The sequence below is a fragment of the Balaenoptera physalus genome (genome assembly GCF_965194825.1).
Source record: "Balaenoptera physalus genome assembly, chromosome: 3".
Lineage (NCBI taxonomy): Eukaryota > Metazoa > Chordata > Mammalia > Artiodactyla > Balaenopteridae > Balaenoptera > Balaenoptera physalus.
The window spans coordinates 136,150,922-136,168,899 of record NC_138890.1 but is presented as its reverse complement, the minus strand read 5'-3'; the positions used below and the strand labels follow the sequence as shown (position 1 = coordinate 136,168,899).

The 17,978-nt window shown below is 37.5% G+C and overlaps 1 protein-coding gene across 3 annotated transcripts in view; it reads right to left on the bottom strand.

Moving 5' to 3' along the window:
- Positions 1–17,978, bottom strand: part of ARL15 (ARF like GTPase 15) — a 420,722-nt gene that overhangs the window by 46,151 nt on the left and 356,593 nt on the right. The window contains exon 6 of one of the 3 annotated variants that reach the window (XM_082455936.1): positions 83–12,853. The exons of the other annotated variants lie outside the window; for them this stretch is intronic. Coding sequence (XP_082312062.1) covers positions 12,839–12,853 — 15 coding nt within the window. The 3' untranslated portion in view covers positions 83–12,838. Of the gene's footprint in view, positions 1–82; positions 12,854–17,978 lie in introns of those variants that run through there. 3 annotated transcript variants of the gene reach the window in all.

The following is a 17,978-nucleotide window of genomic DNA, read 5'->3' as shown; positions in this document are numbered from 1 at the left end:
AAGAGTGGCCCCCGCTTGCCGCAACTAGAGAAAGCCCTCGCACAGAAACGAAGACCCAACACAGCCAAAAATAAATAATAAATTAAAAAAAAAAATCTGTGTCCTTTGAAGCATCAGTTTTCAAGTCTATTTTTAATTCTGAAGTTTTAACTTACTCATTTGCCCTAAATTACAGATACTTTTTTTTTTTTCTTGGAGATTTTGTTTGTTTCTCATGGTGCTTACTAACTTTGGGACAAAATGCAAGTCACTTAACCAGTTCCTGAGTGGAAAAGTGACGGTATTGGATCTTACAAACTTCAGCAAACATTGACCACACATGTACTATGACACACATCTAGGACCACACATGTAGGACCATGTTCTGCTCCTGAAAAATGAGCATAGATGAAAAAAGGACAAGGAACTTAGAGTCTTGGTAGTTGTGTTTGGAAACTCGAAATTAAAAGCATGTAACAAGGAGAGGATGCAGGACCAAGGATAGTGTGATGAAAACAGCATCAAGAGCCCCAAATCTGTGATTTGAACGAGGCAGCAACTCAAGGTGGTGTATAGAGTGGTGGCCCCTGGCCCCTCGAATTCTGGCTTTGCCTTTCCTAACTACGTGACCTTGAGTATGTCTCTTAACTCACCTGAGCTTTAGTTTCTTCATCTCTATGGTGACAATAACATCCCTTAGCCTTTAGGTTATCCTGTGGACGAGGTGAGAGGCTGCATGGGAAGCATTTAGCTTAGTGCCGGGAGTGTAGGAGGCACTGCATAAATGTCAGCTCGTGTTATTCAGCTCTACCCTCGCGATGAGCGCAGAGATGGCCTGATGGTAACTCAAGTTCCTGGAGTTTCCGTGGAGGAGGCAGGGTTCATGATGGGCCTTTGATTATAGGTCAGATTTGAACAGAGGCATCTGGATGCCAGAAAAGGCTCCAGGAGGTGGGGAGGGATGGATGGTTTCTTGAGTAGTTTAGACACTAAATGAGGGCAGTATTTTAGGATCAGCACTTGGATTAAATTTTTTTTTTTTTAATTGCAGGGTAAAGGTAAGCATTTGGGTAGAAAATCATTGTCACTGTTCTGGCCATGATCTCTCTAGAAAGGAGACTCCTCAGATCTTTCTCTTCACTTTTAATTCCCTAAACCCCCTATGAAGTGTGGATAATAATGGATTAAAATTCATCAAATCATTTCAGGTTAAGGAGAGGAAGAGGCTTTGCTAAATACCCTTTAGAAATATGAGGCATAAATTGAGACTCAACTTTGAGGACTTTACAAACAAATAGAGCCAGTTATCCAAATTCTACAAATTATCACTAGTATTCATTCATATACTCTCTCTCTCTCTGTAAGTATGGACGTATTTGAAAAAAAAAATCCTAAGGACTTTGCTATTCCAGGAAATGGCTCCCAGGATTAACTGGTTCAAGAAGAATATCATATAAGGCTCAGCAAAGTTCATGCAAACTTTCTGCGCTATCTCTTTCCTCACCTCCAGATGTCTATACCACATAACTCACTTCTGTAACCAAAGCCCGCTGCTTTGGCCCCCTTCAGAATGAAATGACTTTCTACTGTAAAAATGGTGTCATCCAAAGCCCCATGATCACTGGGATGTCTGCTTTAGGACTAATGAATTTGCCCATCTGGAGAGAGCCCATGTATTTATGCTTTAGCAAAAGCACTGTAATTTTGTTTCTGAAATTTCATTCTTTTCTTCTATAAACAGAAATACAGAATACCCAAGAAAGATCACCTTCAGAGTTTTTATACAGGTAAAGCGAAACTGTTCTCTTAGCTTTACTCCTCAGGGTTATCTAATTCTTTGTTTAGATAAGCATTCCAGATGGGGGAGTAAGTTTTAAAAAATGAATACGTAACGATATGCAGACTGGTCAGATAGAAGGAAAGGGGGACAGAGGGAGGAAGTAAGGGTAAATATTATTGTTCCTTCCATGGAAGTATTTTAAAACGAAATGTCTTGCCCTGAAAAGTCAAGAGGTACGTAAAGTATTGGTGGTTGAAGTCATTTGAGAAAAGCACAACCAGAATGTGTATTTCTTTTATGGGTCAAACAAAAGTCAGCATAATCGTGAATGCCCTTTACGCCACTCAAAAATTGTTATAAAAAATGAGCACTCTGGAAACTATAAAGCTATAGTTTACTATACATGTTTTTTAGCAAATAATAACTGTGAGTTTTGTTTTGTTTTTTTTACCAAGTTACTGAATCAGGAGTAGGTAACAATTAAAAAAATAGCTTTTCTATCACTGTGCAAGATTAATTCCCCTTTATGAAGTTTAGATCCTAAAAGATAATTCTCTTATATGAGAGCACTGTAAAAAACAAAACATTTTATGTATAGCAGTATTGAGGAACTTGGCCATGAGAGTCAGGGTGGAAGGCCCAGTGGATTACAATAAATGGGCGGATCCCATCATTGGGACTGATGCACATGCTGGTCTGGCTTCTCAATCAAAGCAGCTCTTGCAAGGCACAAGTGTGGCAGCATGCAAATGGAAAGAAAGGCACAGCAGAGCTTATATTTTTCTATTGCATAGAAGGAAAGAAAAAAAATCACACGATAGTTTACAGTGGACACACTTGCTACTAAGTGAAGTATTCTCTTTCTTTACACCCTGTTCTTGGGATGGGCTGATCCATTTACTGTGAGTAATGGGGAGCCTAATAATTTCACAGGGAGTTTCAGATGAAAGACCAATGATATTAAATACCTGGAGAACCTGGTGTAAATAAAGATGGATTGCCAGCACTACTCAAATTAAATTTTTAATAATAAAATAAAAAATATATTTTCATAATAAATCTACAAATCACATGCCCACATAGGCGACGTCTTCCCACTCAATGTATACTGTGTTGGCTACCAGAAAAAAGAAAAGAAAATAAGGGAAAGAAAAGAAGAGACAGACCCCTTTTATTGTTGTATCTCTTAAAACTGAATGTTATCTAGAGATCTCCATCTTCACTAAGCAGCCTATGGCTTCTCTTCCTGTTACTACAAACTTGCCGACATTTCTCCATCATCTGAGAGATATCTTCAGGGCTTCAAAGAGCCTGAGAAGGAAAGGGTCCTTTGAGAGAAATGAAATTTACCATCCTTTGGCAACAAACCTTTCCCCACATTCACATAAGTTTCAATAAGCCTACTTATTTCATGGAATATTCCATGAAAATAGGCATCACTTCTAAATGCAAGAGATACATTTAGTAGAAAGGAGGTAGAAGATATTGCTTTTGGTATTAGAGTTCATTTCAAGACTCAGTAAAGGACGCACTCTAGGTTGCTCAACATATTGGGGGAATATTTTCTTAGGTCGACTTTTAAGCACATGCCGACTCTAGAAGACACTCCTATGAATAAGACAACTACAGAAGAGCTCACTGGTTTCTTAAATTATCCAGTATCCTAGAGCATCATCGAAACCTTTCACATTCAAGTGGTTTCCCCGTAGAAGAGATATAAACTGGTAGAGGGAAATAAGCCATGTTGACGCCAGTTTAATTCAATAAAAATCTGTTTGAAATACAAGCAAATAAGCGGAAAGATGGTGTCACAGATTCCTTCAGGAATTCTGGGCACTAGATTCACCCTCCATGCTTTTATTTATTTCTACCTAAAAAGGGTTCCATGAGAATAAATGATGATGTCCCTAATACCTGAGTAAAGGGAACAGTATAAACATGGAAGGCTTTACACCCGTCATAGATTAAGGCTTCCAGAAACCATAAACTGTGATTATAAATAGTCTCAAAATCAATTCCTTATGAACATAAATGGATAGTCCCAGCTTTACATGGCTTACAAAGAGGACAAATATTAATGTAAGTTATATGCTATTAATATATGCTATTGACAAACAGGCTTATATTATTACGAAAAACTTAGGGGGAAAATTCTCTCAAATTTAATCTTTCCTCCAGTGTGGGTTGCTGCGTCTAGCCCAACAGGTTTTGTACAGTGTGACACCAGGATGCCATTTACACAAATTATTATGTGACTGATGTTCCTACCACTTCAAGTGTATATAGTATACAATTTGTTCTGTTGAAACAAACAATTTAAGATTTAATGAAGGATTAAGTAATTTAATTCCATCAAGATAGATAATGTGCTTGATGTAGTCTCCTACAAATCTTTAGGGAGCTTACTTTTATTTTTATACCATATCTTAGACTTGAGAATAGTTTTGGCACTAGGCAGCCATGCTCAATTTGGATCGTCCGGCTAAAGTAAGCCGTAGCAATAGATACCTTTATTGGTGCCAATCTCATCTCCCTCATCTTTGGCCCCTTTATTTTCTTCCACCGTTTATCACAGAAATAATATAAAAGCTATATACATTTTCCTACACAGTACATTGCAATTTCCTCAACAGCATAAAAGCTCAACGACAACCAAACAAAATGAGAATGACCAGGAGTCAGGCATTTCATTTCTTCTAACTCTACCCCACAAGCCTTTCTTTTTCTCATCCCGGTAGGTAGGTTTTGTGTTTGTTTGTTCCAATAACTGTCTTCCAAATAAGCCTGCAGGTTGGCTAATTATACCTCTTGCATCTTACACATCTTCTGTACTCTGCACACTTGGTACAGTAGCTCGTTAATGGAAAATATACTTTTTGATGGGTCAGGCTTACCCTAACTCGCTTACTGGCCTTAGACTGCCACTTGTCTTTATGATTATTTTACATAATGTATGGTTTCTGGAGATTAGTCCACACTTTGCTGGATCTCAAAATTCAGTTTTGTACATTAGCGTTTGTATTTACTTGATAAACTAAGAAGGGGCGGCCCTGGTGGCCGTATATTGCAATGTTACAAAAAAAAAAAATCATAGCCGTGAGCATTTTCACACAAATCTAAACCTTATAAGGAAGGGAACTTCTGCTTATTGAGAGAGAACCAGGATAAAGAATGCAGAAAACATATGCTTTTGGGGAGGGTGAGAGGAGGCAGTAGAAAACTAAACTTAAATGCTTTGGGTACAAATCCCCCCAAGGGAGTATAAACCAAACGGAACTGAGTACCTCCCACTAGCCCCTGGCCCTTCCAACAGCTCCCCCTTCTTTGAAGAGCTTTGCCAATGGCTTTTACCTCTGGCACAAAGACCAGTTACAAAATGGACCTACTATTCCCAATCCCAGGCTTTGAAATTACAAATAAGCAAGGAAGAAAAAAACCTTCGTAAGCAGATCACCATCTGGGTTGAGGAACGAATTTACGCCAATGAAGTGGTGCTACGAAATTATAAACATTCTGGAAGACTCTGTGCCTTGATCAAAAGTACTGGGTGAAAGCCAAATCTGGAAACTGAAAGCAGGCTGTAGCCAATGTTTGTGGTCTTTATCATTCACTGTGATATTGGTTATAGGTAACGCGCTGGACGCAGTGTCAGTAGGGAGTTAACGAAGCCTTTGAGATCGGAACATGTGGCTGGCAGTCACAAAGCAGGCCATAGGGAACGAAGATTTGCAAATAGAGGCTAAATGTGCGATTGTCTAAGATGAAGGAGCTCAAGAAATTGCACGTAAAACGTAGAAGAGCTGGGGCAAAGGACGTTTAAAGCCCCACCAATTTCTGATCCACTTCTAGCAAATAGAGCCCTGTCTTAAAATCCCTCTGGTCTCCCAAATGTCTCCAAATTTATTGGGTACAACTGGGCTTATTTGAAAGGATTTATAGAAGCACGAAAACTTAAGGTCATAGTTATCACAGAGTCAAAGCTGTAATTTGTAATAAAGAAACAAATGAAAAACTTTTATTTAGAAGAGGACCGAGCATCTCTGCTATACTCTTTTGACATTACTTTTTGGGACAAACTTCAGGGTCTTTTCCAAAAACAATAACCCTACCTGCCTTTGCTTCATGCTCTCAATCTTCCAAAGTCAGGGCATGGAGCCATGGGTAGAATTACCCCCTGAGAAAAAGGATTAATTGAATCTAGAAGGAAAAAGGACATGGGACATAGGGAGGGTATAGTTGGAATAGCATTCCCTCACAGATCTTGACCATCAGGAGAAAGCTTTCCTTTTATCAGTGAAGGTTAAGAAAAAGCATTCAAATGCACTAGAATGAACACTAACAAAAGTCTTCTCAATATACACCAAGTTTAAGGATTTCTCCCAATGAGAATCTATGCTTTCTTCTACATTGCTTAGTTCAGTTTTAGAAGATGGTGGTTGATATAGCATATTTTCACAATAACAGCTGAAGGATATTTCCAAAATCTGGCTTAACTAGCAATGCCCAAAGGGCTAAATCTAGATTATGAAGATTCCCAAAGTTATAAAAATGAGTGCTGTGTGGGCAGAATCCCTTAAGCTCGAACTCAAAATCAGTCAGGATTGGTAAAATAATTGCATGTTCTTTTACGCTGACAATTTTCATGAAAAGGAAATCATTAAGAATTCACCTGGGGTTTTAAATAAACATTGAAATTATTATAGTTATTTAATTAAAGCCCTTTTGACAGATGTTCGTAGAAATGTTTCCTAAGACCAGTATGTATGTACATTTAGTTGGTCTAGGAAAATATTCCCTCTGGAGTGTCACTTAACCCTTCATTAAGCCTTTATTTGTTCCAACAGGAGATACTGAGCCATACTGCTTTTATAAGCCACTGCACCTGGAGACGGACACATTGGCAGACTCTATAAAGACAAATGCAGAATTCCTGGGTGCCAGGGAAGCTGCCACTTAGCTCAGGGCTTCCTTACTGTCATTTCATGAGAAACCTTAGTACGCAACTGCGCATCAACTTGAAAGTATAATTTTTTTATCGTTTAACTGAAATTCTAGGGAGGACAGTATATAAATGGAGAAAAAATGGAAACCAGGCCACACAGAGCTCTTAAATAAATTTAATGGCTGCCCAAAGACAGGAGATTTAAATAAATGTACATTAAACTCTTACCACTTGACACATACATCTTTTCTCTACAGTTTGTGGGAAGACCAGTTCCAATAGAAGAAGGCCTTAAAGGATGTTATTACCCATTTTCCATCTATTAATAGAATAATGCAGTAGTCAAAAGACTTTCAAAAGATAAAAGCATCATTCTCTCTAAAGTTTCTGGACTCCTGCCGAAATCACAGTCATATTTTCATATTTGTCAGCTCAAAGAGACTCTTTTATAATAGCAAATAAAAATTAAGTGTTCACACTAGGCTTCAAAGCAAAATTCTTTCAGTGATGATGCATAAAGCACAGTATACATCTTTCTTTAGGAAGGTTGACTGCCTCAAATTCAGTATTCAAGCTGGTAACATCACAGAGTTAAAACATACTGGGACAATGATGGCTATGATCCGATTTTTAAAAATTAGGCTAATTATGCAGAAAAGAGTTCTCACATGAGTGAATCCAGAGCCCTTTCCCAGAGGTGGCATTTTTCAGAAATGTCCTTAATAAAGACATGGAACTGAAGAGTGAACAGGGATAAAAAGGGAAAGTGGATCACAATTAAGATACTATTACCACTTAGTGGCTGCAGACCAGTGTCCGAGTAAAGAATTAAGCCACTTACTAAACTAGTGTAGAAAAGCTATTAAATAATAGTAGTCCCTTGGGTGTTACTTGTTTCTTGGTAAACACACTCACATCCTAACACTTTTTCTTGGATTATTTTCCCACTGACTGAAGGAATTGTTTTCTTTACACCTCCTCTCATCCAGGAGCAGTGTCTGCTAATAAGGAGATCCACACTTGTGAGGAATAGAAGTAGTGATAGGTCTTTGATTTAAATAGTTTCAGGTTATTGACAAAAAAGAAAATAAATACTGGCAGAATCCTACTTAACTACTAGCTGACTCAAGAGTACAAACGCAAGCTTATCCTCTTTAGAGGGGTCTAGGCTGTATCACTCTCTTGTTTGAGCACAGTTGGTGGACCTTTACATTTGGAAATATCCCAAACCTCAGTGCCTGGGGTAGTGCCCATCAGATACTAAGCTCTCCATGAGTTGTTGAGAGAAATCCTTTGGAATGTGGTTAAGTGTTTTCTGGATTCCTTGGTAAATCTGGAGGGTGCAGAGGGCCAATTGACCGTGTGTGGGGAATTTATTCATGTCTGATTTGCATTTTGATAGCCATATTCCCCCAAAGCAAACAGTAACACCACCACAAATCCTAGATAATCTCAGACATTTATTTGTAATCTCAGAGAAGAGGAAGAAAATTTAAAAAAAAAAAAAGTTTAGGAAAAAATTAGCTTTTAGAACGAGGTGCATATGTAAGACCTAATAAGATAACATTTCTTGATATTTATATAAAATATAATCATATAAAATATTTCTTTATATAAATATTTTCATGTTAGACCTCTTAGAAATAATGATTATAAACAAGCAGTCAAAGTCAAAAGCTACCATTTGCTTCACACTTGCCTATTTTGAGTGCTTTACATGTTTCTGTGCATTTCTCCTCAACAACTTTATGATGTAGATGTGATTTTGGTCACATCACAGTTTAACAATGCTTAGAGAAAGGGTGGACAATTTGCCTAAGGTCACATGGCTTGAATAAGGCTGAGTTTTAAACCTAAGCTGATTCTAAAACCTATGTGTCATATACAAGGGAATATTACTCAGCCATTAAAAAGAATGAAATAATGCCATTTGCCACTACATGGATGGACCTGGAGATTATCATACTTATATGTGGAATCTTGAAAAAATGATCCAAATGAACTTATTTACAAACAGAAACAGACTCACAGACAGAGAACAAACTTATGGTTCTCAAGGGGGAAGGGATAGATTGGGAGTTTGGGATTGACATGTACACACTACTATATTTAAAATAGATAACCAACAAGGACCTACTGTATAGCACAGGGAACTCTGCTCAATATTCTGTAACAACCTAAATGGGAAGAAAATTTGAAAAAGAATAGATACATGTATATGTATAACTGAATCACTTTAATGTACACCTGAAACTAACACAACATTGCTAATCAACTATACTCCAATATAAAATAAAAATTAAAAACAAACAAACAAACAAACAAATAAAACCTATGTGCATCTACTACCCCACTGTCTAGCCTGAGCGACCAGAGTATTGGGGCAACCTCAGGGAGGTGGACTAACCTGAATCTCAATCTTGGCTTTGCCATTTGCTACCTGTATGATAATGAGCAAACCTTTGCATCCTTCTCTGAAAAATAATATGTACCTATCTTTCAGGCTTGTTATGGGAATTAACAAAGAACATCTAAAAAGTACTTGAGAGCTGCTAGCGCTGTTGTTGTTACTATCATTATTATTACAAGGAATATAGAATTTTTAAATTCATTAAAGGTTGAGTGCCCAATGTTTTCATCTATCCATGCATTTCATCTGCGTCCAACCTAATGTCGGGACTCAGTTAAGCAGGTGAGCCTCTCTGCTGGGGTTGGCTGGAGGAAAAGCTGGGACCAGGACTCTGCTTGCCTGCTCAGGGTGGTTTCGATCACCCTCTGCTACCTCTCACTTGTTTCGCTTTAAAAAGACTAAACTAATCCCAAACATTGCTAATCAAATCCAAACCAAATAAGGAAAGAAAATGTTCCTCCTTCGCAGGGAACCATAAAATTGGAATGCAGAAAACACATGCTTTTGGAAAAAAATCAACAGAAAAAACTCAATACTCGTTGGGTACAAATTCCCCCAAGGGAACAGAGACCTGACAGAACTGAAAAAAACACCCACTGACAGTGAACCCTGCCAAGAGCTCTCCCTCCGCGGAGGCTAATGGCATGGCTTTCGCCTCTGGCATGGTGACCAATTACAAAATGGGCCTTCTATCCCTAACCACAGATGTCCTAAATGACAAATTAAGTGTCCAGGAGATAAAAGGTTATCGTGGAATCAGTACAACACACACACACACACAGAGTCTGACGTGGGGTTAAAAAAAAGTCTCATTTGGTTTCTAGCACATTTACACTGGTTTCTCTTTTCCAGGATAACTCTTGGGTCAGTAGTTTAAACAGCTTCCAATATTTAAGAGAAAAGACCCTCATGTAAGTGCAAAATAAGTTATCAAAATAACACCACCACCACCAAGGATGTCTCGTCTATGCAGTGAGGGGTAGGCTACGAAAGGGCAAAGAAAGCACGGGAGCTTTTAAGGGCCTTCCCAGTCCACACAGCACACAACTGTACAGCAGCAATATCATCACCACTTGGGGGTAAACAATTCCTGGGGCCGTTTATATCAAGGTCAGATCAGTGTTCATATTTGTTCTCATGAGAGTAGAAATAATTTTCTCTCGATCCAGAAGATTATTAAGATAAACACCCTCAAATAATATGGTACTTAGGAGAGCCCACAAAGTTTGCTCTCATTTGTATGTCTCTTCCAATAGAACTTTTAAAAAATTTTATTTTTCTTTCTTTCTTTTCTTTTTTTTTTCCCCCCAGTTACAAGAGGTGGTTTTACACATAGCTCTCCTTGGTTAACATCCTGTTTAAAAAATAAAAAATAAAAAAATGTAAACTGGCTTATAATGCCTGTGACACCAAAAACACTTGGTGAGCTACTGAACTGAAGTACTACATACTTACCTTAGGGCAGGGGTCCCCAACCCCCAGGCCTTGGACCGGTACCGGTCCGCGCCCTGTTAGGAACCAGGCCTCGCAGCAGGCGAGTGAGCGTAACTTCATCTACCGCTCCCCATCGCTCCCCACCACTCACGTTACCGCCTGAACCATCTCCCTGACCCCGTCCGTGGAAAAATCGTCTTCCATGAAACAGGTCCCTGGTGCCAAAAAGGTTGGAGCCCGCTGCCTTAGGGGACCTCCCCACTGCATGCGTGGGTAGATACTCTTACTTTATTGTACAAAGAATTAAGACATCAGATATTTCCACAACAGCCTGCATGCATTTTCTTACCAATAACCATTACATTATTTTGCACACATCAAGCTTTTGTCCTAGATGTTCCAACCATCTCTTAAACAGGTTGTTTAAACATTAAAAAAAAAAAATTCTTCTTATTGGCATTTGTAGTAGTCATCACTTTGTTGTCTGACCACGTACGTTAGTCTCAGTTCGTTGGTTCTGTGTTTAGAGTTAATCAGGATGAATTAGCATTATTTTTCTATGGTTATATGAATCTTTCCCGTTTTCCACACAGATTTCCCAGCATCATAAAATTACACTAAAATTCTTTAATGTATTAGAGATTTCCTCTCTGTCAGTTACGGTGAAGACTCTTAGACTCACACCCAAATGGTATCTTGGTTGCATTTCTTCCAGAATACACTTCCCTCAACTACCCAAATTAAGCATCGTTAATCAGATTAGGTTTAGGAAGAGCTCCAAATGCATTCATTGTTATGCTGAATAAAAAGGAAATTGTTATTTTTCATTCAAGTACCTTCACCTTTCCTTTCACTTAGGGAATTACTGTTTTCCAATAATTTTCCGTATGAAAGTACTACCTCTCTCCTGTATCTTCCCACAGTCTTATAGTTCATGTTAATGCTTGTATATCAGTTTTCATTTTACTGACATCAGTTTGTTACTAATGCTGTTAAAGTTTTTCTCTTCACAAGTTTGCTCTTGTGTAAGGTTGCCTTCCCTCCTGTGTTTCCCTGTGTTAAAAGTTACATTTTTTGCATTAGCTCACATATTCACCTTTTGGACTTTAAAGTGCATGCATGCTTCATCTTTGCAATTTTTCTGGCATTATAGAAAATATTCTGCTTGAAAGCCATAAGAATGAATTGATCAATTATATTTACTTCCTACAAATATCCTGTCTTTCACAGTCATTTAAACAAAGACAAAACAAGTTTGGGAGATTATTACCTGGGTAAAAACCATCCCAAAGGCATTCTAGCCCTTTAAGCTTCTAATTCTCTCAAAGATTTTAAGCAAAATAACCGATGTATTTTAATGATTAGGGAACCCAAATACTTCAAATGTATACTGAGTGTTTCTTAGAAAGCCCATCTTCTGTATCATTCAATTCTCCATCTAGAATATATATTGGCTTTACCACAAGTAGGAAGGGATTTTTTTAAAAGTATAGTTGGTTCACAATGTTGTGTTAGTTTCAGGTGTAGAGCAAAGTGATTCAGTTTTATATACACACACACACACGTACACACATACATATAAGATTATTTTTCATTATAGGTTATTACAAGATATTGAATACATTTCCCTATGCTATACGGTAAATCCTTGTTACTTGTCTATTTTATGAAGCTATTTTAATAACACAAATGATGGATACGGAGCCAGCATGGTTCTCGGACTGAGGAAAATACTCAGGAATAATGTTCAGTATTGCAAATAGAAAGTTAGATACTATATCACTCATGAGTCCCTCACATTTGAGGTCTATGGGTTAATAATCATAAAATATTAAAATTAAGTACTCCCTAATTCTAACAAATATGCATAGCAATCTGTAATTTAGATATGTTACCCAGAGATTTATCCAGAAAAGAGAACATTTTGATTTTTGCCTGAAAATAAAACAATTAAAAGCCTTAATTTTTAAAGCCAGACCAACCAGTGCTATGGTACTGCTTAATTCCCACAGGGACATAACAGATTTGCATTTGTTAAAAGAAAAAAAATTCAAAACTTTTCTCTTTACCTTTGAGCAATTTAATAAAATCAACTTTGAAAGAGATCAAGGGTAGGAATCAAAGTGCCAAAGATGGCTAAGAAAAAGCCAGCTACTCTGATGGGGGTTACTTACGCATATTTGAAGAACTTTTCCTCAGTATGAAATGCAGTTAACAGGAATTCACTCATTATGTATGGTCTAGTATCATTAAATGTCCATAGCTTATTTCTAAACTTTCGTAGATATAGAAGTTAGACGTCATGCTTCTACATTTAACAGAGAACAATGATGGATTTTAAAAAAAGGGAAGAGAAACACACACACTTCACTTATGCCCATAACTTCTGGAACTTCTATGTTTAATATGAAAAATAGAAAAAGTATTTCTAATGTAATGTCATTTCTTTTGAACTTCCAATAATTTGAATGTACATTTAACAGCAAATAGTTTAATAATCATATCATGCAGCTGACTTAATTCTCAAGATGTCCTTGTAGTTTTATTGTTCTGTAAAAGCCAACTGTTTCATTGAAAATTGTACTAGGTTAGGCTTTTACAAGAAAAAACTTTATTATATTGATCATTAAAGGTTACCGATTAATTACCAAGTTTAGTCAATGGGATTCCTTTGAACTGCCTGTGAGATGAATATTTTATTACTTATTTTCATAATAATGAGATGTGACAGATTTTTTACCTTACAAAATCTCAATGGTTTATTTCTTAATGTTATTTATTTGTTAAACCAAAGCATTAGTCATTCTTCTTTTCCTTTCTTCCTCCTTCTCCTTTCCCTTTACTTCTGTATGACTTTTTAAAAGAAAATACTTAAAATATGAAGAAATCTAACATTACACTTCATTAAGCCATTGCCAAATTCACAATAAAATGTGCCCAGAACCCTTTAAAAAAGGATTATGTATACAGAAATATATGGAAAACTTACTGTTCTTAGAGAAGAACAGAATGGAACAAATAAAATTCCACATCCGAGGTAGAGTTTTCTTTTAGAGGAGGTCGGGTAAGTTCATGCAGAAAAACCCTACAGAATGGGCTTGTCATTAAAAATAAATGAAGCAAAGAATTACTGGGTTTAAATTGTTTTCTTATGAGTCAAAAAAGATTTTCAAGGATTTTAACCAAGTACATGAAGGTAAGTGATGCCTACTCCTGGTTCTGCCAAAAAACTCTAGAGATGACAAACTCCGATAGCTCCGGCAGAATGAATCTCTGCCTGGGTCAATTCTCCATAACAGGAACCCACAGAATCCAAGTCTACTTCACGTCTGAACTAGTAGATAACAGCAGGCCAGATGCATGTTCCCGATGAAGCACAGCTTATACATTTGGTGGTTCCTCTTTGAGTTGTCACTGGCTTCTCCCTTTTTTTCTCGCTCCCTCATCTCGCTTCCACTTGGGGGCAGGGGTGGGGTGGGCCACTCCTATGCAGGATGCTCACCTCTGACTGTCTCCAGCAACTGTCTCTTAGAGCCTAATTGCATCTGGTACTGAAGAGAGGACTGCACAGATGTGGTTCACAGAGAGTTTGAACTCTAAGACAGAGTGGTATCGCAGATAAACATGTTCAAGGTTTCCAACAATACAACAGAAACATGATGCCTCTCTCTTTATATATACTACTTATGACAAATATCAGACAAGATAATCTTAGAAGTAGAGAGTAACTTACATGAAGAGAGAAGGATTTGTGCAGGTATATAAAAATGTGCAGAGGGCCTGGGACACAGTAAGTAATTAAAGAAGGTAGGTAGCCCACAGAAAGCCTTAGGAATAAAAGCAATATAAGCAGACGTGGAAGTTGTGGTAGTTTCACACAAAGAATTACTTATGCAGCGTTTAATAAATGTGAACTAAAGGCAAGTTGCAGAAAGATAACAAAATAATATACCCCAACTTTAAAACAGCAGTTACCACTTAGGAGGTAGGGAGGGGAACAGAATCAAGTAGTTATTTATAAAGTTTCAACTTAAAAAATAACTGAGCTATGAAATAAATATAGCAAAATATCAACATTAAGACTGTAGAGTTGCTTATGTTATTTTATGTGTGAATTACAGACTTCACAATCTAAAAGAAAGAAAAATGTATGTGTAATATTTAAAAAACAAAGAAAAGAAAAATGTATAAAGTGATGATTGAGGTTATATCAAAATGAGAGGGTAGTAAATGGGCTTTTTTTCCTCCTGTAGCTTGCATATTTTTTGTAATATGATTGTGGTCATTGTCACTGCTATTCCCTGACATTTCTGGCTCTGTTTCTGGACACCTGGTAGTTGCATACTACCTGGTTCCCTGAAGTTGGGTGGGGCTGTGTACCCAGTACTGATCAAGAAATTGTGAGTGGAAGTGCTAACGGGAGGATTTAATGGCCAGGGCAAGACCCCTACTCCCACCCCTGCTCTCCCTGCCCTCTGCCACGGCAAATGGCAATGTTCAGGCTGGTGGTTGTGCTCTCAGCCTGAGTCTCTGTGTGATCAGGAAAGAACACACGGTCTCCCCTGTTGGGTGTAATGGAAAGGTAGCATGAATAAGAAAGAAACCTTTGTTGCTTTAAGACACTAGAATTTTAGGGTTTTTGTGACTGCAGTGTATCAGAGCTTATTTTTTAAGAAAAAACTTTTAAGTGAGAGATGATAGAATTACTAACTCTCTAAACAAAGATGTATTGAGAGCCTATTGCGTGATAGCACTGTTTAAGTACTGGGGACACAGTGCAGCCATAACACAGACAGGGTCCCTGCTAGCCTGGAGATGACATTCTATTGGGACGACTGAATGTATGCAAGTAAATACATTTTTTTTTAAACATCTTTATTGGAGTATAATTGCTTTACAATGGTGTGTTAGTTTCTGCTGTATAACAAAGTGAATCAGCTATACGTATACATATATCCCCATATCCTCTCCATCTTGCATCTCCCTCCCACCCTCCCTATCCCACCCCTCTAGGTGGTCACAAACCACCGAGCTGATCTCCCTGTACTATGCGACTGCTTCCCACTAGCTATCTGTTTTACATTTGGTAGTGTATATATGTCAATGCCACTCTCTCATTTCGTCCCAGCTTACCATTCCCCCTCCCCGTGTCCTCAAGTCCATTCTCTACACCTGCATCTTTATTCCTGTCCTGCCCCTAGGTTCTTCAGAACCTTTTTTTTTTAAAAATTCCATACATATGTATTAGCATATGGTATTTGTTTTTCTCTTTCTGACTTACTTCACTCTGTATGACAGACTCTAGGTCCATTCACCTCACTACAAATAACTCAATTTTGTTTCTTTTTTTATTTTTTAAATTTTTATTTATTTATTTATTTATTTTTGGCTGTGTTGGGTCAATTTTGTTTCTTTTTATGGCTGAGTAATATTCCATTGTATATATGTGCCACATCTTCTTTATCCATTCATCTGTTGATGGACACTTAGGTTGCTTCCATGTCCTGGCTATTGTAAATAGTGCTGCAATGAACATTGGGGTGCATGTGTCTTTTTGAATTATGGTTTCCTCAGGGTATATGTCCAATAGTGGGATTGCTGGGTCGTATGGTAGTTCTATTTTTAGTGTTTTAAGGAACCTCCATAGTGTTCTCCATAGTGGCTGTATCAATTTACTTTCCCACCAACGGTAAAAGAGGGTTCCCTTTTCTCCACACCCTCTCCAGAATTATTGTTTGTAGATTTTTTGATGATGGCCATTCTGACTGGTATGAGGTGATACCTCACTGTAGTTTAGACATGCATTTCTCTAATGATTAGTGATGTTGAGTATCCTTTCATGTGTTTGTTGACAATCTGTATATCTTCTTTGGAGAAATGTCTATTTAGGTCTTCTGCCCATTTTTGGATTGGGTTGTTTGTTTTTTGATATTGAGCCACATGAGCTGCTTGTATATTTTGGAGATTAATCCTTTGTCAGTTGCTTCATTTGCAAATATTATCTCCCATTCTGAGGGTTGTCTTTTCGACTTGTTTATGGTTTCCTTTGCTGTGCAAAAGCTTTTAAGTTTCATTAGGTCCCATTTGTTTATTTTTGTTTTTATTTCCATTTCTCTAGGAGGTGGATCACAAAGGGTCTTGCTGTGATTTATGTCATAGAGTGTTCTGCCTATGTTTTCCCCCAAGAGTTTTATAGTGTCTGGCCTTACATTAAGGTCTTTAATCCACTTTGAGTTTATTTTTGTATACGGTGTTAGGGAGTGTTCTAATTTCATTCTTTTACATGTAGCTGTCCAGTTTTCCCAGCACCACTTATTATAGAGGCTGTCTTTCCTCCATTATATATTCTTTCCTCCTTTATCAAAGATAAGGTGACCATATGGGCGTGGGTTTATCTCTGGGCTTTCTATCCTGTTCCATTGATCTATATTTCTGTTTTTGTGCCAGTACCATACTGTCTTGATTACTGTAGCTTTGTAGTATAGTCTGAAGTCAGGGAGCCTGATTCCTCCAGCTCCGTTTTTCTTTCTCAAGATTGCTTTGGCTATTCAGGGTCTTTTGTGTTTCCATACAAATTGTGAAATTTTTTGTTCTAAATTTTTAGTTCTGTGAAAAATGCCATTGGTAGATTGATAGGGAGTGCATTGACTCTGTATATTGCTTTGGGTAGCATAGTCATTTTTATGATGCTATTCTTCCAATCCAGGGAACATGGTATATCTCTCCATCTGTTTGTATCATCTTTAATTTTTTCATCAGTGACTTATAGTTTTCTGCATACAGGTCTTTTGTCTCCTTAGGTAGGTTTATTCCTAGGTATTTTATTCTTTTTGTTGTAATGGGAAATGGGAAAGTTTCCTTAATTTCTCTTTCAGATTTTTCATCATTAGTGTATAGGAATGCAAGAGATTTCTGTGCATTAATTTTGTATCCTGCTACTTTACCAAATTCATTGATTAGCTCTAGGAGTTTTCTGGTAGCATCTTTAGGATTCTCTATGTATAGTATCATGTCATCTGCAAACAGTGACAGTTTTACTTCTTTTCTGATTTGAATTCCTTTTATTTCTTTTTCTTCTCTGATTGCTGTGGCTAAAACTTCCAAAACTATGTTGAATAACAGTGGTGAGAGTGGACCACCTTGTCTTGTTCCTGATCTTAGTGGAAGTGGTTTCAGTTTTTCACCATTGAGAACGATGTTGGCTGTGGGTTTGTCATATATGGCCTTTATTATGTTGAGGTAAGGTCCCTTTATTTCTAATTTCTGGAGGGTTTTTACCATAAATGGGTGTTGAATTTTGTTGAAAGCTTTTTCTGCATCTATTGAGATGATCATATGGTTTTTCTCCTTCAGTTTGTTAATATGGTTTATCACATTGATTGATTTGCGTATATTGAACAATCCTTGCATTCCTGGGATAGACCCCAGTTGAT